Here is a 22,586-nt window from a genome sequence, read left to right as displayed (position 1 = left end):
GAACCTATCAACCTTTGCTTAAAATATACTCAATGATTTGGCCTCCACAGCTGTCTGTGGCAATGAATTCCACAGATTCACCAATTCTTTTCTCCTCTTCTCTGTTCTGAAGGATGTCCTTTTATTCTGAGGCTGTGCCCTTTGATTCTAGATTCCCCACAATAGGAAACATCATCACATCCACCCTGTCTAAGCTTTTCAATATTCAACAGGATTTGATTGAATCCATACGTGCTGCCTGAGACATCACCTTCCAAACCCACCACCTCTACCAACTGCAAAAACAAGGGGAACACCACCCCTGGAAGTTTCCCTCTGAACCACACAACATCCTGACTTGGAAATGCTCGGTGGCCATTTTATTAGGAACACCTGCTCATTAATGCAAATATCTAATCAGCCAAACACTTGGCAGCAACTCAATGCATAAAAACATGCAGACATGATAAAGGGTTCGGTTGTTCAGATTAAACAGAATGGGGAAGAAATGTGATTAAAGTGACTTTGACTGTGGAATGACTATTGGTGCCAGATGGGGTGGTTTGAGTATTGTAGAAACTCTTGGGATTTTCACACACAACTCTTGGGTTTACAGAGAATGGTAAAAAAAAATCCAGTGAACAGTAATTCTGTGGGCAAATACCTTGTTAATGAGAGGTCAGAGTTTTGAGAGACTAGTTCTAGCTGATAGGAAGGTGACAATCGTTACAACAGTGGTGTGCAGAAGACATACACTCAGTGGCCACTTTATTAGGTACAGGAGTGGAATCTGGTGTGGTCTTCTGTTCCTGTAGCCCATCCACTTCCAAGGCTCAACGTGTTGTGCATTCAGAGATGCTCTTCTGCACACCATTGTTGTAACATTGGTTATTTGAATTACTGTCACCTTCCTTTCAGCTTGAACTAGTCTGGCCATTCTCCTCTGACCTTTGAGCGTACATGATAATAGATTTACCTTAACTTAGGACAGCTTGTCCAATGTTGTACTGATATACGAGTAAAACACATGTACAGACCTGAGGGGAAACATAACACAACCACAACTAACAGAAGAATCAACACACTTTGAAGTTTTTATTCAGTCTGGTTTCACGCATTTGCAAATAAAAGCGATTTGACAGCAACATATCATCAACACAAAAGATTTAGTAGATGTTGGAAATCCAGAATAACACACACAAAATACTACCACTTCCTCTGGTAGCTTGTTCCATATATGCACCATCCTTGTGTAAAATATAAAATACAGTAACACTGCTGTCAAAGTAGCACACAAAATGCTGGAGAAACTCAGCATGTCAGGTGGCATCTATGGAGAGGAATAATCAATCTACGTTTCAGGCAGAGACTCTTTGTCAGGAAACATTGACTGTTCATTCCTCTCCGTGGATGCTACCTGACCGGCTGAGTTTCTCCAGCATTTTGTGTGTTACTCTGACAGCAATGCTACTGACGATAACTTTGAGGTGGGGGGAGGGGCAAATGTCATTCAGCCTCCTCCCAGACAAGTGGATATAGTAATTAGAAAAGTTAAAATATTTACTCATCTTGTTAACCTGAATGATTTTACACCCACTGTGGTAAGTCAGGGATTGCAAGTAAATCTAGTCTGTATTTGTTTCCCAAAACAATACACCTTAAAGCTACTGCTGAACAGAACAGAGCAGAGCAGAGTTTATTCTGTTAATAATCTGCGGAAAACGATCCAGAGGCAAACATTCCGAATGCAACTGGCCGCACCGTACGGTGCCTGGGATTGAGGGGCCTTGTGTGTGCAAAGCAGTGTGTCAGCAAGTACAAGTAACACCTGTGAGAGGGGGATATCAAGCAACAGGACAGGGAGACGGCTTTGCCAGAACCCCAGGGACTAATCTTAGACTGTGGCCAGAGGTTATTGCTGAGGATGGGATCATTAACTAATTTCCATCCCTCCCAGTGCTGGGCCTTGGCAGTAATACTGCCCACCCCCACCAACAGTGACCGACAGGAGAGAAGGGACAGTGTGCAATCACCTTCACCCACAGAGGATATGAAAGATTTCTGACTCTCATTCAGACTACAGAGACCTTCGTCCAACTTCATGACTCCGAGAGACAAACACACACAAACACACCCAGATGCACACACATACATCCATCCACAGACATATACACTCACGATTCCATATCCCAAACACACACAAAGTGTGAGCCTACACACACACGCACACAGACTAACTCACATGCTCCTTGTACACACACGTGTTACTGATATCCCTTGTCCAGCTACTCCTTGTTCACAAATGTGTACACACACTCACACTTAGGCACACCCACTCCACGTACCCAAGTGTGCGCACACACACCTGCAGACACCCGGCCAAAACCCTGTCCCTTGTCCCAGGAGCCTGGCCCGCCAGCACCCAGTGTTCCAGTGTCGGCGAGGAGCTCAGACTCTGGCTGACAGGCACTGATTGACGACCTCCAGCAGGTGAGAGTTCTCCAGAGCCGCAGCCACTCGCTCCTTGTCTGCCAGCTGCTTGTTCACTGGGGAAGGAAGCAGACATTCGCTGAGAAAGATCGGAGTGCAAGGCACAGTAAATCCCATCAGTAGTGTCACATACAAAACCAAATCACTCCTCAGGCCCCCATTTCCATGGGGGCCCCAGTCATTACAGAAACGTCCGCTGCCCATTTGCACACAGTCAGTGGCAGGGCCCTGAGCAGTGTAGAACAACACAGACTGGAGAAACAGGTACATTGTTCCCTGAAAGCAGTGACACAGGCAGACAGGTTGGTGAAGTGTTTACACACTGGCCTTCAACAGTCAGGGCACTGAGCACACGGAGCTGGAATGGATTGTTAAAGATAAAAAGACAAAGATTAGCTGTCATATGTATGTCGAACGATACAGCAAAATGAAACCAAATCAGCGAGGATGTGCTGAGGGCAGCCTGCAAATGTAACCAAGCTTCTGGCGCCAACACAGCAGGCCGACAACTCACTAACCCTAACCTGTACATCTTTGGAATGTGAGAGGAAGCCAGAGCACCCCGAGGGAATGCATGTGGTCACAGGGATAACATACAAGCTCCTGACCATCATCGGCAGGAATTGTACCCTGGACGTATAGCTGGCTGCTTTAAAGCATTACACCATAAGATAAGACGTGGAAGCAGAAGTAGGCCATTTGATCCATCGAGTCTGCTCCGCCATTCAATCATGGGCTGATCCAATTCTTCCAGTCATCCCCACTCCCCTGCCTTCACCCTATACCCTTTGATGCCCTGGCTAATCAAGAACCTATCTATCTCAGCCTTAAATACATCCAATGACTTGGCCTCCACAGCCACTCGTGGCAACAAATTCCACAGGTTTACTACCCTCCGACTTAAGTAATTTCTCTGCATCTCTGTTCTAAATGGATGTCCTTCAATACTGAAGTCATGCCCTCTTGTCCTAGAATTCCCCTACCATGGTAAATAACTTATTGTGTTGTGCAAGCTGATGGTAAGACTGCATTTGGAACATTGTGAGCAGTTATGTTTACTTAGTTACAGGAAGGATGTCATTAAGTTGGAGAGGGTGTAGAACAGGTTCGCAGATGTTGTCAGGACTAGAAGGCTTGAGTTATGAGAGACGGATAAGCTGGAATTATTTTCCCTGGGGGGGAAGGAGGCTGAGGGGTGACCTTACATAAGTTTATAAAACCATGAGGAGTGTAAGGTAAGGTGGATGATTACAACTTTTCCCTAGTGCAGGGGAGTCTATAGGTTTAAGGTGAAATAGGAAATATTTAAGAGAGGGGAAGCTTCTCCACAAAACTCACTCAGGTGCAATATGTTAACTGTCCCTGCACAACATTCGTTAAATGGTCATTCCTAATCTCCTCCTCCTGTGATGATTATTTAATTGGTTTATATGTTCACATTTATTTAAGTTTGATAATTGACATTTGCACATGTGACCATTCCGCTCACTATTGTCTTATAAATTGTTGGCTGCTGTTGTGTTGTCTGTTATGGTATTGTCCTGTGTTTTCTGCTTGGCAGCGAACCACAATCAATCCTGGTATGTTTCACATACTGGCAATAAAGTGATTCTGATTCTGAACCAGATGAAAACAAACTGCCAGAGAAAGTGGTAGAGGTGGGTACATCTGCACCTTTCCCTATAGTGTGGGAGTCTAGCACCAGAGGGCACATCCTCACAATAGAAGGATGTCCCTTTAGAACAGAGATGAGTGGGAATTTCTTTAGCCAGAGGGTGGTGAACCTGTGAAATTCATTGCTAGAGACATCTGTGGAGGGCAAATTTTTGGGTACATTTAAAATGGAGTTTGATATGTTCTTGATTAGTCAGGGTGTCAAAAGTTATAGGGAGAAGTAAGAAGAATGAGGTTGAGGGGGAAAATAAATCAGCCATGATTGAATGGTGGAAAAGATTCGATGGGCCAAATGGCCTAATTCTGTTTGTATTATGGTCTTACAGTTCCTTTCTCTGGGTGACTGGAGTGTTGATCTAGCTTCCTTGAAGAAATCTGATGACATCACCATTTGCTCTGCAGTGCTCGTTATCCGGATTCACTTCCTCCTGTTGTCTGTAAGGGGTTAATGTGCTGTAAAGTTTTAAGCTCTAAGTTTCACAGGTTCCCCCTGCAATGGACGGCACAGTAGTGTGGTGATTAGTGCAACACTTTACAGCACCAGCGATCGCGGTTCAATTCATGCTACTGTCTGTAAGGAGTCTGTACGTTCTCCCTGTGACCGCATGGGTTTCCCCCCACAGTCCAAAGACATACTAGTTGGGGTTAGTAAGCTAGGACATGCCATGTTGGTGCCAAAAGATCTCTTTGAAACCTATCTAATATTGAAAGGCCTAGATAGAGTGGAGGTGGAGAGGATGTTTCCAGCAGTGGAGGAGTCTTGGATCAGAGAGCACACAGTCTCATAAAACACCATTAGAATAGAGATTAGGAGACATTTCTTTAGCCAAAGTATGTCATATTTGTGGAATGTGTTGCCAGAAGGCTGTGGAAGCCAAATCATTGGGCATATTTAAAGCGAAAGTTGATAGGTTCTTAATTAGTAAGATTGCTTTAAATATATTCAAATAACTTGGCCTCCACAGACTCTGTGGCACTGAATTCCACAGATTTATCATCCTCTGGTTAAAGAAATTCCTCCTCATATGTTTTCTAAAGAGACGTGTGTTCCCTCTAGTCCCAGACTCCACCACTATTAGAAACATTCTCTCCAGGTCCAGTCTATATAGGCCATCCAATATTCAATAATGGGGCCATAACAGAATTATGCCTGGCAGAAGGTCAGCACCGGCAGCTCAGTGTCCTGGGATACTGATACTGTGCTGCAGTGCTCTATAACTCTTGTTAGGCAGATTAACATGAGGAAAAGGGAAGGATACGGACATTGTGCAGGCAGAAGAGATTAGTTGGCCATTTAATTGGATCAGCACAACATTCTGGGCTGAAGGGTCAGTTCCTGTGCTGTACTGTTTTATGTTCTATGGAGGGATTATTGTTTAGTTTTTCTAATAAGGGAGGACATACATTAGGGCTTCGAGGATATTCCAAGGAATCGTTTCAAGATCTTAAGGAGGTAAGAGACGAAGGTAGAGGAGAGGCTACTGCCTACATGCATTTTAATAATGCCTTTGACAAGGTCCCGCAAGGCAAGCTGATTTTATTTTATTTTATTTAGAGATACAGTGTGGAACAAGCCCCTCGGTTCAATGAGCTGAGCCATCCAGCAAGCCACTGATTTAACCCCAGACTAATCACAGGACAATATACGAAGACCAATTAACCTACTACTATACGTGGGAGGAAACAGGAGCACGCCCACGGACTCGCAGGGAGAATGCACAAACTCCTTACAGACATAGCTGGAAATGAACTCCGAACCCTGACGCCCCGAGCTGTAATAGAATCACGCTAACCACTAGGCTACTGTGGGCCCCTGATCTTGAGGCTGAGGTCACTGGGATTCAGAATAGGCTCAATGATAGGAAGCAGAAGGTACTGTTTGAAGGTTGATTCAACAACTGGAGGCCTGTGATGAGTGGGGTGCCCCAGGATGAGTCAGTGTCACGACCCCTATTAGTCATCATTTATGTAAATGATCTGGACGTGAATATACGTGGCACAATTAGAGTGTTTGCTGATGGTTCTGGTTTGCTTACCTGCATGTTCAGAGGCGTGAGTCCCTGGTGTTATGTGAACATCCACCTGCGGGGAGAACAAACCCATAACAGAAGGTCAAGTTCAGAACAGAAGCTGGAGGGACACAACGTCAAGAATGAGCTGCTTGTGGAGAGCAAAAGCAGGGTCTGAGAAAAGGATGGCATGTTAACTCCGTACCCCATTTTGTCCCTCCCCATCAATGAGCACCTCTCTGCCTGCCACACCATTCCTGCAAAATCTCCCTTCCAAATTATCCGACACATTGAGGTAAGCACACAGGGAGGAAACATACTTGACCACTGCTACTCTCCCTTCTGCAACGTCTCCAAAGCACTTCTCCGCCCTCCATTTGGAAAGTCTGACCATTCCTCCATCTTGCAGATCCTCCATCTACAGGCAGAAACTGAAACAGGAAGTTGCCATAGCAAAAACCATCCGCTGCTGGTCCAACCAATCAGAGTCAATGTTACAAGACTGCTTTGGTAGCATCACCTAGGAATCATTTTGAGCTGAGAACATCTCCAACTACACAGCAGTGGTCACAAGCTTCATTTGGAAGTGCACTGAAGACACTGCACTCCAAAAATCTGTCCTGGTCTATCCAAACCAGAAGCCTTGGAAAAATAGTTTAGTGCATGTTGCTCTCAGCACAAGGGATAAGCCTTCAGCTCCAGAGACCCAACAGGAGCTCAAGAAATGCCACTATGATTTATGTAGAGCCACTAAGGTGGCAAAATGGCAACACAGGGACAGAATCCAGTCATAACTCTGTTACAATGACACATGCAGCGTATGGCAAGGACTGCACACCATCACAGACTTCAAGAGGAAACGCAGCAGTGTAACCAACATTCCTGCCCCGCTCTCCGACAAGCTAAATTTTTTTTAATGCTCAATTCGAGGTTGATAAGACTGAACCCCCAAGGAGAGCCGTCAACGAGACCTGCTCCTTGGTCACCTCAGAGGATGAGGTACGTAGAACATTCCAACATGTCAAAAGCTGCAAGGCAGTGGGGCTGGGCAGCATCCCACGGCGGGTCCTCAAAGTGTGTGCAGAACAGCTGGCTGGTGTGTTTATGGACGCTTTTAATCTCTCTCTCCCAGTGTGCAATGCCCTCCTGTTCAAATCGTCCATCACTGTACCTGTACCTAAGAAAACCAAGGTAGCATGCCTGAATGATTGATGTCTTATCACACTCATCTCAATTATAAGTAAATAGTTTGAGAGGCTGGTTAAAGACTACATCTACAGTATGCAACCACCCACACTGGATCCCTACAATTCACCTACCAATGACGCCATAGCCAGGGCACTACACACCGTCCTCACTCACCTGGAGAGGAAGATGCATACGTTAGAATGCTGTTCCTGGACTACAGTTCAGCATTCAACACCATAATTCCCTCCAGACTTGACAAGAAGCTCAAAAACCTCGGCCTGCAACCCGCCTTGTGCAGCTGGATCCTAGACCAACGGGCTATGGGACAGCTTCTTTCTACAAGCCATTCAACGTATAAATTCACATATCTGTACACTGCAACAGAGTCATAGCGCGAAGATTTTTACTCCCACATGTTGTGGGATGGATGTAAGCTTTAAATAAATTCAATTCAATCCAAATATGTTTCTAATTCTCTACCGGGTGCAAGCTCGCTGACCTGTCAGATTGAGGGTGGGCTCACTAATGGATAATAACAACTAGATAAAAATTAGCTTTTATTTGACAAAGGTACACCCAGTGGCCACCTTATTAGGTATACCTGCTCATTAGTGTCAATACCTAACCAGCCAATCATGTGGTAGCAACTCAATGTGTAAAAGCATACAGACATGGTGAACAGATTCAGTTGTTGTTCAGACCAATCATCAGTATGGGGAAGATGTGTGATATAAATGATTTTGACTGTGGAATGATTGTGGGTGCCAGATAGGTGGTTTGAGTTATCTCAGAAGCTGCTGATCCCTTTGGACTTTCAAGCACAACAATCTCTAGAGTTTACAGAGAATGGTGCAAAGTACAAAAGACATGCAGTGAGCGGCAGCACTGTGGTAAATGGGAGAGGTCAGAGGAGAATGGCCAGCTGGTTCAAGCTGACAGAAAGGTGACAGTAACACAAATAACCATGTGTTACAATGATGGTGTGCAGAACAGCATCTCTCAATGCATCACATGGCGAACCTTCAAGTCGATGGGCTACAGCAACAAAAGACCCCAAGTATACACTTAATGGCCACATGATTAGGTACAGGAGGGAACACACACCAGTCCTCATCGAGGGAGCAGCTTCAAGATTCTGGATGTCAACATCTTAAAAGATCTATCCTGGACCTAACATATTGATGCAATTAGTTCAAAGTTCAAAGTAAATTTTATTCTCAAAGTATATACATGACACTATCTACAACACTAAGGTTCATTTTCCTACGGGCATACTCAGCAAGTCTATAGAACAGTAACTATAACAGGATCAATGAAAGATCAACCAGAGCGCAGAAGACAACAAACTGTGCAAATAAATAGCAACAAATAATGAGAACACGGGATAACATTAAAATGAGATAATTGGTTGTGGGATAGCTCAATGGATGGGCAAGCAAGTATTGTTATCCCTTTTGTTCAAGAGCCTGATGGTTGTGGGATAGTGACTGTTCTTGAACCTCATGGTGCAAGTCCTGAGGCTCTTGTACCTTCTACCTGATAGTAGCAGTGAGAAAAGCGCATGGCCTGGTTGGTGGGGATCTCTGATGATGGATGTTGCTTTCCTACGACAGCATTTCACATAAGACTGTCATCCCTCATTCTTCTAAATTCTAGTGAATACAGGCCCAGAGCCATCAAACACTCTTCATATGACAAGCCATTCAACCCTAGAATCATTTTCGTGAACCTCCCTTGAACCCTCTCCAGTTTCAGCTGATCCTTCCTAAGGGGCCCAAACCTGCTCATATACTCCAAGCGAGGCCTCACTAGTGCCTTATAAGGTCTCAACATTACATCCTTGCTTTTATATTCTAGTCCTCTTGAAATGAATGCCGAACATTATCTTTCGCCTCTCTCTTGGCTAGACAGTTGGTTCTTCTTAGGTGGAAAGATGCTGCCCGACCCACTCACGCTCAATGGCTTAGTGATATTGCGGCCTGTTTAGACCTCGGAAAGATTAATTGTTCACTTATTAATTCAGACATCAAGTTTCATAAGGTGTGGGGACCTTTTCTTGAATATTCCCATAGCTCTCCTTCAGGGTAAGTTTATCCTTTTTTGTATGCTACAATCCCTTACTTTCAGCTTTTTTTTGTACATTATACGGTTTTTTGTTCTGAATTACATTATACTTTTGGTAGTTGGCATTATACTTTCTTTTATCCTATATATATTTACAGCTGTCTGGGGTTGAAAGCTCCGATTAATTTTTTTTCTTTTACACGCAGAAATGGTTGGCCTGGGTTTGTTTTTCAGTGGGAGGTTGGGGTGGAAACTAATTTTACATAATTCTATTTTGGGTGCTTTTTTTATTGTTATGAATTATATATTGGATTTGTTTGTTTCGTACTGTATAAATCTCCATTCTGTTGTTAAAAAAGAAATGAATGCTAACATTGCATTTCCCTTCCTCACCACAGCCTCAACCTGCAAATTAACCGTTAGGAATCATGCACAAGGACTTCCAAGTCCCTTTGTGCCTCAGATTTTTGTGTTTTCTCTCCATCTGGAAAATAGACAACCCTTTCATTTCTTCTACCAAAGTGCATGACATACACTTCCCGACTCTGTATTCTATCTGTCACTTCTTTGGCCATTCTCCTAATCTGTCTGTCCTTCTTTAGCCTCTCTCTTTCCTTAAAACAATCTGCCCCTCTACCTATCTTCATATCATCTGCAAACTTTGTAACAAAACCATCAATTCTATCATCCAATCATTGACACACAACGTAAAAAGAATCAGTCCCAACATAGACCCCTGTGGAACACCACTAGTCAATGGCAGCTGACCAGAAAAGGCTCCGTTTATTCCCACTTCTACTCCTGCCAATCAGCTACTTCTTTATCCATACTAGAACCTTTCCTGTAATACCATGGGCATGTAACTTGTTAAGCAGCCTCATATGTGGCACCTTGTCAAAGGACTTCTGAAAATCCAAGTACACAACATCCACCCTTTGTTTATCCTGTTTGTTTTTTCTTCAAAGAATTCCGACGGATTTGTCAGATAAGATTTCCCCTTGAGGAAACCGTGCTGACTTATGGCCTATTTTATCATGTGCCTCCAAGTATCCGAATGCACATTCTTAACAGTCGATGCCAACATCTTCCCAACTGCTGAGGTCAGACTAATTGGCCTATAATTTCCTTCCTTCCTGAAGAGTGCAGTCACATTTGCAATTTTCAAGTATTGCAGAACCATTCCAGAATCTAGTGATCCTTGAAAGATCATTACTAATGCTTCCACGATCTCTTCAGCCATCTCTTTCAGAAACCTGGGATGTACACCATCTGGTCCATGTGACTTACCTACCTTTAGACTTTTCAGTTTCCCAAGAACCTTCTCCCTAGTAACGATAACTTCACACACTTCATGACTCCTGACGCCTTGAACTTCCACCATACTGCTAGTTGTGTTCCACATGAGGATTGATGCAAAACACAGTTGCAAGCAAAATTTTGTAAATCTTTTACAATTACCTGGTTTTCTGCATTGATTACTTATAAAATGTGGTCTGACCTTCATCTAAGTCATAATAATAGACAAACACAATCTGCCTAAACTAATAACTCACAAGCAATTGTACTTCCCTCCTCAACACTAAAAACAACATATAAACAATCACAGTCCAGGTTCAAAAAGTGTATGTGAACATCTGGGGTAATGTCTTCTACAAAAGCTATTTGAAGTCAGGGTTGTAAAGGTGCCCTGACCTATAAAAAAGAGACACACAAGAGTCAGGTTACTGACAGAGCCAGCTCTTCTCAAGAAAGAGCTGTTGATGTGCATCATGGCTCAATCAAACAACTTTCAGACGACTTTGGAAGAATTATGGAGATTCATGAAGCTGGAAAAAGCTACAAAAGCATTTCTAAAGACCCAAGTGTTCATCAGTCCACATTAAGAGAAACTGTCTACAAATGGAGAAAATTTAGTACTGTTGCTACTTTCCCTAGGAGTGGGCTTCCCGCAAAGATCACGCCAAGAGCACAACATGCAATGCTAAAGGAGGTGAAAAAGAAACCAAAAGTAACAGCAAAAGACCTACAGAAATCTTTAGAACTTGCTAAAGTCTCTGCTCATCAGTCCACTATAAGAAAAACACTGAACAAGAATGGTGTTCATGGAAGGACAGCACGAAGGAAACCACTGCTCTCAAAAAAAAACCATTGCCGCATGTCTCCAGTTTGCAAAAGATCACCAGGATGTTGCACAACACTTCTGGGACAATGTACATTGGACAGATACGACAAAAGTTGAACTTTTTGGCAGAAATGCACACTGCTATGTTTGGAGGCAAAAGGGCACTGCACACCAACACCAAAACCTCATCCCAACCGTAAAGCATGGTGGCAGGAACATCATGCTTAGGGGCTGCTTTGCTGCCTCAGGACCTGGACAGCTTGCAATTGTCGACGGAAGAACGAATTCAATATTGTGTCAAGATATTTTACAGGAGAAAGTGAGAGTAAGCAGCTTGTCACCTGAAGCTTAATAGAAGTATGATGATACAACAAGACAATGATCTGAAACACAAGAGTAAATCAACAACAGAATGGATTAAAAAGAAAATTTGTGTTTTGCACTAGCCATGTAAGAGCCCAGACCTTAACTCAATTGAGATCCTGAAGAGGGCTATTCACACAAAGTATCCCAGAAATAATGAAGAACTGTAACAGTTTTGTATGGAGGAATGGTCTAAGATTACTCACCATTGTGCACCTGATCAGCAGCTACAGGAAATGTTATTGCTGCCGAGGGAGGTTCTACCAGTTATTAAATACAAGGACTCACATACTTTTTCCAGCCTGGACTATGAATGATTAAACAATGTGTTCAATAAAGACATGAAAAGTACAAATGTTTGTGTGTTATTACTTTAGACAGATTCTGTTTGTCTGTTGTTGTGAATTAGATGAAGATCAGACCATAGTTGTGTCATCTTTCATTTAGAGTACTTCTTCCTCTTTGGGATGTACATATCCTGTGGCTTCTGAATTGCTACCACAAATTCGAGCCATTGCTGCTCTGCCGTCATCCCTGCTAGTGTTATTTTAACCAATCAATTCTGGCCAGCTCCTCTCTCATGCCTTTGTAATTCTCTTTCTTCCACTATAATACTGATACATCTGACTTCAGCTTCTCCTTCTCAAATTTCACAGTAAATTTGATCATATTATGATCACATGCCCCTAAGGGTTCTTTTACCTTAAGCTCTTTAATCAATTTTGGTTCATTGCACAACACCCAGCCCAGAATAGCTAATCCCCCAGTAGGCTCAACCATGAGCTCATCTAAAAAGCCATCTCATAGGCACTCTAGAAATTCCCCCTCCTGTAATCCACCATCAATCTGATTTTCCCAATCTACCTGCATATTGAAATCCCCCATGACTATTGTAATACACATCTAAGTTGCTGGAGAATGCAGCAGGCCAGGCAGCATCTCTAGGAAGAGGAACAGTCGACGTTTCAGGCCGAGACCCTTCGTCAGGACCAACTGAAGGAAGAGTTAGTAAGAGATATGAAAGTGGGAGGGGGGTGTATCAGGCTGAGACCCTTCGTCAGGACTAACTGAAGGAAGAGTTAGTAAGAGATATGAAAGTGGGAGGGGGATGTTTCAGGCTGAGACCCTTCGTCAGGACTAACTGAAGGAAGAGTTAGTAAGAGATATGAAAGCGGGAGGGGGACGTTTCAGGCCGAGACCCTTCGAGACCAGCAACTTTCATGTGTGTTGCTTGAATTTCCAGCATCTGCAGAATTCCTGTTGTTTGACTATTGTAATATTGTCTTTTACCAAGCATTTTCTACCTCCCATTGTAATTTGTAGACCACATCCTTATTACTGTTTGGGGGTCTGTGGACAACTTTCATCAGGATCTTTTTATCCTTGTAGATCCTTAGCTCTATTCACAATGAGTCAACACCTTCCAACCCTATGTCACCTCTTTCTAATGATCTAATTTCATTTCTTTTCCACCAACAGAACTACATCACCCTCTATGCCTTCCTGTCTGTACTTTTGATATGATGTGTATCCTTGGACATTAAGCTCCCAGCTATAATCTTCTTTCAGCCATGAATCTGTGATGCCTACCACATCACACATGCCAATCAGTAACTGTGCTACAAGTTCACCTACTTTATTCCGTATACTGTGCACATTCACCTCCAATCCTGAATTCACCCTTTTTGATTGTCTGCTTTTACGTTACAACTCATTCTGCTGACTGCAATTTTGTCCTATCATTAGTCTCTCCTTAGTAGGAGTCTCTGTTTGTAAACCAACGACCTCATCTTCAGCACTATCACTCCAGTTCCCATTCCCCTGCTGTTAGTTTAAACCTACCCGAACAACTCTAGCCAACCTGCCAGCACGGACAGAGGAGCTTGTCCAGGTGGATTGGAGGGGGATACTGGCGGGGATGATGATAAAGCAGAGGTGGCTGAAGTATCTGGGAATAGTTCACAAAGCGCGGAACAGATATGTCCCATAGAAGTAGTTCTCAAATGGCAGGGACAGGCAACCGTGGCTGACAAAGGAAGTTAAGGACTGCATAAAAGCTAAAGAAAGGGCATATAAGGTTGCAAAAATGAGTGGGGTTGGATAATTAGTAAGCTTTTAAAATCCAACAAAATGCAACTAAAAAAGCTATAGAAAGGGAAAGGATGAAATATGAGGGCAAAGTAGCTGATAATATAAAGCAGGATACTAGAAGTTTTTACAGCAAGTTTTTCTCTTGCACTATACTGCTGGCACAAAACAACAAACTTCATAACCCATCAGTGATAATAAATATGATTCTGATTAAAACCCATCATCAGGCAAATGAAACTGCACGCACGTACACTCAGTCATGCACAGATCACCAGGCGAGTGACGCCTCCTTGCATTTGTGCATGCACACACTCTCGCACAACCTGGAGGATGGGCTCTGCCAGGTTTCAGATGCCCAAGACACGCCGCATGATGAGTACTCCATAAAGCAACTTCATACCGGATGGGTCGCAGCCCGGGTTACCAATGACCGCGCTATCCATCTCACACCAGGGTGGAAGCGATGGATGTGCTACTGGTGATTCGACACAGAAGATCCGTGGCAGAGAGAACATCACAATCGCCACATGGAATGTAAAAACGCTGAACCAAGCAGGGAAACTCAAGGAACTCACGCATGAGATACAATTGATATCTCACCTCCTCGGGCTCTGTGAAGCCAGATGGAAGAACGCTGGGGAAGTGCATACTAAGGAAGGACATGTACTCTTTTACATCGGAGAAGAGAACAGACATGAAAATGGCGTAGGGTTCCTAGTCAACAAATCCATCAAGAACGCAGTCCTAGGATGCCAACCAGTGTCAAGCAGGCTCATGACCATCCGCCTGCCAGTAAAGCCATTCAACATCACAGTGGCACAAGTCTATGCCCCAACAACGGACTATGACGATGAACACATTGAAGAATTCTATAAGAATCTACAAGATGTCATCGACAAGGTGGACAAAAAAGATATTTTGATCATTCAGGGTGACTGGAATGCCAAGGTGGGCAGAGACGCACAAGATGAGTGGGGGGATCTCATCAGCTCCTCATGCAATGACACCTCCAATGAGAGGGGACTATGCCTGCTGGAATTTGCCAGTTACAACAACATGGTGCTGTCGAACACACTTGGAGAGCACAAAGCATCCTGAAGATGGACATGGCATGCCCCCAGTGGTCAACAGCACCAGACTGACTATAGCCGGGTGCAAAGACGGCACAAATCTGGTGTGAACAGGCCAAAGACCAGAACATTCCCAGGAGCAGATGTGGGCAGTGACCATGACCTCGTCATGATGAACATCACAGTGCGCTTGAGGAGAATCAACAAGCCAAAAAACAGCCGGTTGAGATTTGACCTTGAAAAACTGAAAGACTCCGCCATTTCTGAAGAACTTCAGGAAGCAGTTGGGGGGAAGTTTTCACCAATACTCCTCCTTGATGAAGACCTGGAGACCACCACAAATAACTTTAACACAGTGATGACGGAAACAGCAAGCAAGATTCTGGGGAAAAGCCGCCGCAAGTCTAAACCATGGGTCACTAACAAGATACTGGATATGTGTGACACAAGGAGGAAATTAAAGAAAGATAAAAACACAGCAGAGGGAGGAATAGAATACAGGAAAATCAACAAGGAAATCAGGAGGGAAATGAAGGAAACAAAGCAAAGATGGATAGCCGAACAATGTGTGGACATTGAAGACAGCCCCTCCAACAACAACACAAAGAAGGCATTCCAACTGGTGAAAGATCTTACCAAAGAAAAACAAGCCGAAGTGAACACCATCCAAGACAAAAATGGCAAAAGTCTCACAGAAGAAAAGGAAATAATGGAAAGGTGGACAGAGTACTGTTCAGAACTGTACAACTACCAGAGCAAAGGGGATCCAAGCCTGCTGAATGTATAGGAATCTTCCAATGAGGAAGACTATCCAATCATGCGTGAAGAAGTTGAAGCCACAATAGAATCACTGAAATGCGGGAAGTCAGCAGGAGTTGACAACATCCCTGCTGAACTGCCGAAGCATGGAGGAGAGGCCACGATAGACATGCTTACCTCCATCTGCAATAAGATCTGGTAGACAGGCTGACACCTGGGACTCAGTCGCTGATCATTGTGCTTCTCAAGAAAGGCAATCTCCAACTTTGCCAGAATTACTGCACCATCAGTTTGCTCAGCCATGTAAGCAAGGTAATGCTCAGAATCATCCTGAACACACTGAGACCTCAGGCAGAAGACACCACTGCCGAGGAACAAGCTGGCTTCCGTAAGGGCAGAAGTACCACTACGATGTTTTCAACCTTCGCACCCTCTGAGAGGAACATCTTCAGCACCAGAGAGTTCTACCACGTCTTCACAGACTTTAAGAAGGCGTTTGACAGAATCTGGCATGATGCCTTATGGACCACCATGAAGAAATTCAACATGGAGCAGAAGCTGATTCATACAATCCATCAGCTTTACGCCAAGGCAACCAGTGCAGTATTCGCTCATGGCACCATCGGGGAGTGTTTCCATAACTCTGTAGGAGTCCGTCAGGGCTGCCTCCTCTCCCCCACTCTCTTCAACGTCTTCCTGGAACGGATCAAGAGTGTTCCTCTTGAAGATCATGTGGGCACAGTCAGCATCGGAGGGAGGAACATCACAAACCTAAGATTTGCTGATGACATTGATGGACTTGCAGGAAAAGAGGACAAACTGGCCAACCTGGTCAGCCATCTTGATACAGCCTCCACAAAGTTTGGAACGGAAATAAGTGCCAAGAAAACCAAGCTCATGGCAAATGCCAACGGTGCCACCACAACAGACATCTTCGTCACAGAAACTTGAGACAGTGCAGCAGTTCAAATACCTGGGGGCAATCATCAGTGATGAAGGATCAAGACCAGAAGTCCTGGCAAGAACCACACAGACAATGACTGCACTATCCAAACTCAAGGCAGTATGGAGGGACAGCAACATCACCATGAAGTACAAGATCAAACTCCTGCGTGCATTGGTATTCTCCACCTTCCTGTACGCATGTGAGACATGAACCCTCACAGCAGAGCTACAGAGGAAGATACAGGCATTGGGAATGAGATGCTATTGCAACACCTTGGGCATCTCATACTTGGACTACATCACAAACGAGCAGGTCTGCAAGACTATCCAGCACCACACTGGCCCCCATGAAGACCTTCTCACAATGGTAAAGAAAAGATGGTACGGCTACTGAGATGGTATGGTCACGTAACAAGATCCAGTGGCCTTGCAAAGACCGTCCTACAAGGAACTCTGGATGGGGAGAAGAAGGAGAGGTAGACAGAGGAAAAGATGGACAGACAATGTTAAAGAATAGACAGGGAAAACATTTGCGGTGTTCCAGGCTCTGGCACACAACCGCGACAGATGGAACAGACTGGTGCAAAGCTTGTCATGATGGCACCCTGACAACTCCACCAGGAGTTAAGGGCGCAAGACAAGACAAAACACTCTCGCACACATACACATGCACGCATACACATACACACACACATACATGTACTCTCGCTCACACATGTCTGCAGCTCTCACCTTGAAGCGGGCGGGTAGAGATCGCAGCAGCTTGACTTTGATGGATAAGCCAATCAGTGTGGCCATACTGCAGTGAGGGATTGTAGGCGTGAAGGCGACTGATACACTGTTCTCTTGATCGACCACCTGGACAAGGACAGGCAAAGCAGGGTCAGTACAATATGCAGAAACTCCTTGTTAGACTGTCTCACAGGCAAACCTGCCTGAGGGGCAAAGCTGGAAGGTTCAGGTTCTTGGACCAAGGAAACCTGTGACACCACCAGCGTAAAAATTAGAATCAAAGTGTTCACATGCACTGCTTTCTGAGTAACCTCTGAACATGGAAGATTGAAAAATTTAGCAAGCCCCAACTGACACTCACCAATTTGTACATAAAAACACCCCATCTCAATGCATCATAGGCTAGGTATGGCAACTGCTCTGCCCAAAACACTCGGCATCTACTTTCTCAGAAGTTTGCAAAGATTCGGCATATCATCTAAAACTTTGACAAACTTCCATAGATGTGCGGTGGAGAGTATGTTGACTGGCTGTATCATGGTCTGGTATAGAAACACCCATGCACTTGAATGGAAAAGCATACAAAAAATGAGAGGATATGTGACCCAGTCCATCATGGGTAAAGGCACTGAGCACATCAACATGGAGTGCTGCAAAAGGAAAGCAGCATCCATCATCAAAAACCTCCACCATCTCCGCCATGCTCTCTACTCACTGCTGCCATCAGGAAGGTAGCACAGGAGCCTCAGAACCCACACCACCAGGTTCAGGAACAGTTAATTCCCCTCAATCATTAGGCTCTTGAACCAGAGGGAATCACTTTACTCAACCTCACTCACCTCAACACTGAACTGTCCCCACAACCTATGGACTCACTTTCAAGGACACTTCATTGCATGTTCTCAATATTGATTGTGTTTTTTGTTTCAGGTGAGGCGACACTTCACCTGTGAGTCTGTTGGGGACATATATTGTGCTTGGAGCTCCTGGTATGGCCTCTTATATATTGGCGAGACCCAATGTAGAACAAGCGGGATCTCCCAAGTAGCCATCCATGGCCTCCACCATAGTCATAGTTATACTTTATTGATCCCAGGGGAAATTGGTTAATCTGACCACTGACAGGATATGGCCACACTTAGGTTGGAGGAACAATACCTTATATTCTGTTTGGGTAGCCTCCAACCTGATGGCATGAACACCGATTTCTCAAACTTCCAGTAATGCCTCCTCCCCCCCTTCACCATTTCCCATCCCCTTGTCCCGTCCTCATGTTATCTCCTTGGCTGCCCATTGCCTCCCTCTGGTGCTCCCCCCATCTCTTTTTCTTTCTTCAATGGCCTTCTGTCTCTTTCACCAATCAACTTCCTGGCTCTTTGCTTCATCCCTCCTTCTCGAAGTTTCACCCTTCACCTGGTGTTTCTCTCTCCTCTCCCCACCTTTCAAATCTACTCCTCAGCTATTTTTCTCCAGTCAAGCAGAAAGTTTTCAGCCCGAAACATCGACTGTACCTTTGTCCATAGATGCTGCCTGGCCTGTTGAGTTCCTCCAGCATTTTGAGTGTGCTGCTCAGATTTCCAGCATCTGCAGATTTTCTCTTGTTTAAGGTCCCAGATGGCGAGGGCTTTTAGTCTATTATTAATGATCTCCCACACCCAGGGCCCTTTTCTCATTGCTACCATCAGGTAGGAGGTGCAGAAGCCTGAAGGCACACACTCAGTGATTCAGGAACAACTTTTCCCCCTCTGGCATCTGATTCCTAAATGGACAATGAACACTTGGACACTACCTCACTTTTTTAACATATATTATATGTTTTTTGAACCATTTTTAGTCTATTCAATATACGTATACTGTAATTGATTCAGTTATTATTATTTTATTTTGTTTCTTTTCTTCTAGATTACATATTGCATTGAACTGCTGCTGCTAAGTTACCAAATTCACGACCCATGTCAGTGACAATAAACCTGATTCTGATGGATGTCACTTTTTGAAGATGTCCTTGATGCTGGGGTGCTTTGTGCCCATGGTGAAGCTGCCCTAATCTACAATTCCCTGCAGTTTCTTTTGATCTTGTGCATTGGAGACTTCATACAGGTGGTGATGTAAACAGTCAGAATGCTCTCCAGCTATATCTGTCACCCTCCCCATCTCCATATCAAGCTGTGTGCCTTTTTGCAGATTGTAACATCAGAACAGCCAGCTGTTGGTCTCCCCTCTCCTTACAGGAGAGAAAGCCTGTCCTGAGTTGTCAGAGTGTTGGGATGGACAGTAATTTTTGATGAATTCTAGATCATGGTCTCTGGAGGATTTTGTGCACTAGCTTTCTAACATAGTAATTTTATGTTTTGCACTGTAAAGTGGCCACATAGCAATAAATTTCATGATAGGTCAGTGATAATAAAGCTTATTCTGATCAGATCTAACATCTTGTACATAATCTTCTAAAATACCAGATTCTGTAGATTCTCTGGGAGTGCACCAAGTAATGGAAGTTTTTCTTAACCTTAAAGGTAAGAGGAGAACTTAGCACACGCTTGGGCTTGATGATGTGCATTTTTTTTGCTGGTGGGGGGAGGGGGATTGTTGTGCGCTGCCGCTTACGCGAGGGGGGAGCCGGACTTTGGGGTTCTCATGTTTAACTGTCGTTCATTCTTTGGGGCACTTCTCTGTTTTGTGGATGTTTGTGAAGAAAAAGCATTTCAGGATGTATATTGTATACATTTCTCCGACACTAAATTTAGTCTGTGAACAAGAACATAGGGCTGTGCTGGTTGGATGAGGAAGTTGAGCCTGATGAACTGGGGCAAAACCCTGGTTAGACCACACATGGAATATTATGTTCAGTTCTGATTGCCTCATTACAGGAAGGATGTGGAAGCTTTAGAGAGGAACACAGAGGGAATTTTCCAGAATGCTGAGTGGATTAGAGTATGTTTTATGAGGAAAGGTTGAGCCTGCAAGGGGTTTTCTCTTGTAGCGAAGGAGGATGAGAGGTGATTGATAGAAGTGTACAAGATGATACCAGGAATAGGTAACTGGACAACCAGAGCAGAAATGCTAATATAAGGGAGCATAATTGTAAGGTGATTGCATTGAAGACATTTAAGAAGCCCTTAGACAGGCAAGTGGATGATAGAGAAACGGACAGCTATGTGGGAGGGAAGGGTTAGATTGATCTTAAAAGTAAGTTTAAAGGTCAGCACAAAATTGTGGGCCGAAGGGCCTGTACTGTACTGTAATGTTCCAGGTTTTATTTTTAAGCTGTAACTCCCCCAGAATATGGTTTAAAAAAGTATGTTTGACAGTGGTGGCACTGGGAGGGAGGTATGTGAAATAATTTGAACAAGATAAGAATGTGCCAGTACAGATCAGAAAACAAGGCCGATGGGTGAATGAACGGTGAGAGTTCGGGTTATTCAGTGACATCAAATCTCTGGTTGCAACTCCACGCCTCCCAAAATTAACCTTTGCACAATTGTTCAAAATACAAAGAACTTGGTTTAAAATGTGCAATGTTACAGGTTTCACTCGTGTTTGTAGGATACTTCAACACAGAAACAGGCCCTTTGGCCCAGCTAGTCCATGCAGATCTGATCTTCTGCCTAGACCCACTGACGTGCACCCGGACCACAGCCCTCCAAACCTCATTTATCCGTCTACCTACCCAATTTTCTCTTACAGTATTACAAATGAACCTGCAACCACAACAGCCACTGGCAGCTCGTTCAGCACTCACACCACCCTCTGGGTGTATAAGTTCTCCCTCAGGACCCCTTGAATAATTCACCTTTTATCCTGGGAGGTGGTAGGAGTTTCAAAGGGGGCGGTGGGGAGGCACTTGGTAGTAAAGGGGGAGGCAGCTGAGGGATTACAAGCTTAATTTAAGAAATGAATACTTAAATGAATTACTAATTATCAGCATTTGATCCTTGGTGCCTCATAATTGATTACAATGATCACGTAATACAGAGATCATGGTGGCTTCTTTGCTGCTCTATGTTGGGGGAGCAGCATCAGTGCTGGTGATACCAAAAGACTAAATAAACTCATCAAAAAGGCTGGATCCGTCCTTGACTCTTGACCCAGACTCTTGAGTTAGTTAGTGGTGGAGAAGAGGTCACTACACAAACTGTTATCCATTATGGGGAATCAGGCACATCCTTTCCATGACCTACTGAAAAAGCAGCAGTGCACCCTTTCAAACAGAATCATTCAGCTCCACTGTCACAAGTATCGTTACAGAAAATCTTCCCTACTAAATGCATTAAGCATATGCAACAGTTCATCCCTGTGCAACAGATGAACACACATCATAGTACAATATTCTCTGCTTCATTATTTTGTACATTATTGTACATTGGTAAATTGTGTATATTATTGTTCTGTACTTTATTATTAAAGTCTGCACACTAAGTCTGTTTTTAAATGTCATGCTGTAACAAAAGAATTCCCCACTTGTGATCAATAAAGTATTTATTATTGTTAATCATCTCATCCCTTGCTAAGCCTCCATTCTCTTAGACCAGGGGTAGGCAAATCTGGCCTGCGAAGGTATTTTGACCGACTCGCGAGCGGTTTTTCCTTATTCTGAGTGTTTCACGCGACCACACTGATGGACATGCATGGCGTCTTGTTACACTGGCCCCAGGTTCCGTTTTGTTCCAAACCAAACACTGGTATACAGTATACAAATGACGGGAAGGCAGACTACCTTATTAATATTACTAGATACTCTCCGTGCACGTGCAGGTTTTCAGATGGGATCATTTAAATTTGTAAACAGAAACAGCGTCACTGTGTTTTAACAAGAAACCCACGCTAAATATCCAGATATTTACATGTGCTACGATACTTGTTGAATAACTCGTTTGGAAATAAAACTGAAGAAAACAATTGCAATGGCAGTGAATGCAAAATGCAGGAAGGTAGACACTGAGCGCTGAAATTTCCAAAACACTTGGACACTGGATCACTTCTTCATCGAGCAAGCTTGGAAACCCGTTTGTCTCATTTGCCTAGAAAATGAGACAAATGTCCAAGAATTCAGAAAAGAGTTTTCATTTTGTTTTGCTGATTTTTGCTTGCATACAAATG

At 43.9% G+C, this 22,586-nt stretch overlaps 1 protein-coding gene across 1 annotated transcript in view; it reads right to left on the bottom strand.

Moving 5' to 3' along the window:
- Positions 1–1,049: 1,049 nt before the first annotated feature.
- Positions 1,050–22,586, bottom strand: part of ciao2b (cytosolic iron-sulfur assembly component 2B) — a 34,804-nt gene continuing 13,267 nt past the window's right edge. The window contains exons 3-5 of the mRNA XM_072279990.1: positions 17,487–17,612; positions 6,180–6,225; positions 1,050–2,525 (exon numbers count right to left, since the gene is read on the bottom strand). Of these exons, the coding sequence (XP_072136091.1) occupies positions 2,428–2,525; positions 6,180–6,225; positions 17,487–17,612 (270 nt within the window). The 3' untranslated portion in view covers positions 1,050–2,427. The remainder of the gene's footprint in view (positions 2,526–6,179; positions 6,226–17,486; positions 17,613–22,586) is intronic.

The sequence above is a fragment of the Mobula birostris genome, chromosome 15, assembly GCF_030028105.1.
Source record: "Mobula birostris isolate sMobBir1 chromosome 15, sMobBir1.hap1, whole genome shotgun sequence".
Taxonomy (NCBI): Eukaryota; Metazoa; Chordata; class Chondrichthyes; order Myliobatiformes; family Myliobatidae; genus Mobula; species Mobula birostris.
The sequence above is the reverse complement of the archived record's forward strand: the minus strand, read 5'-3'. Positions and strand labels throughout refer to the sequence as shown.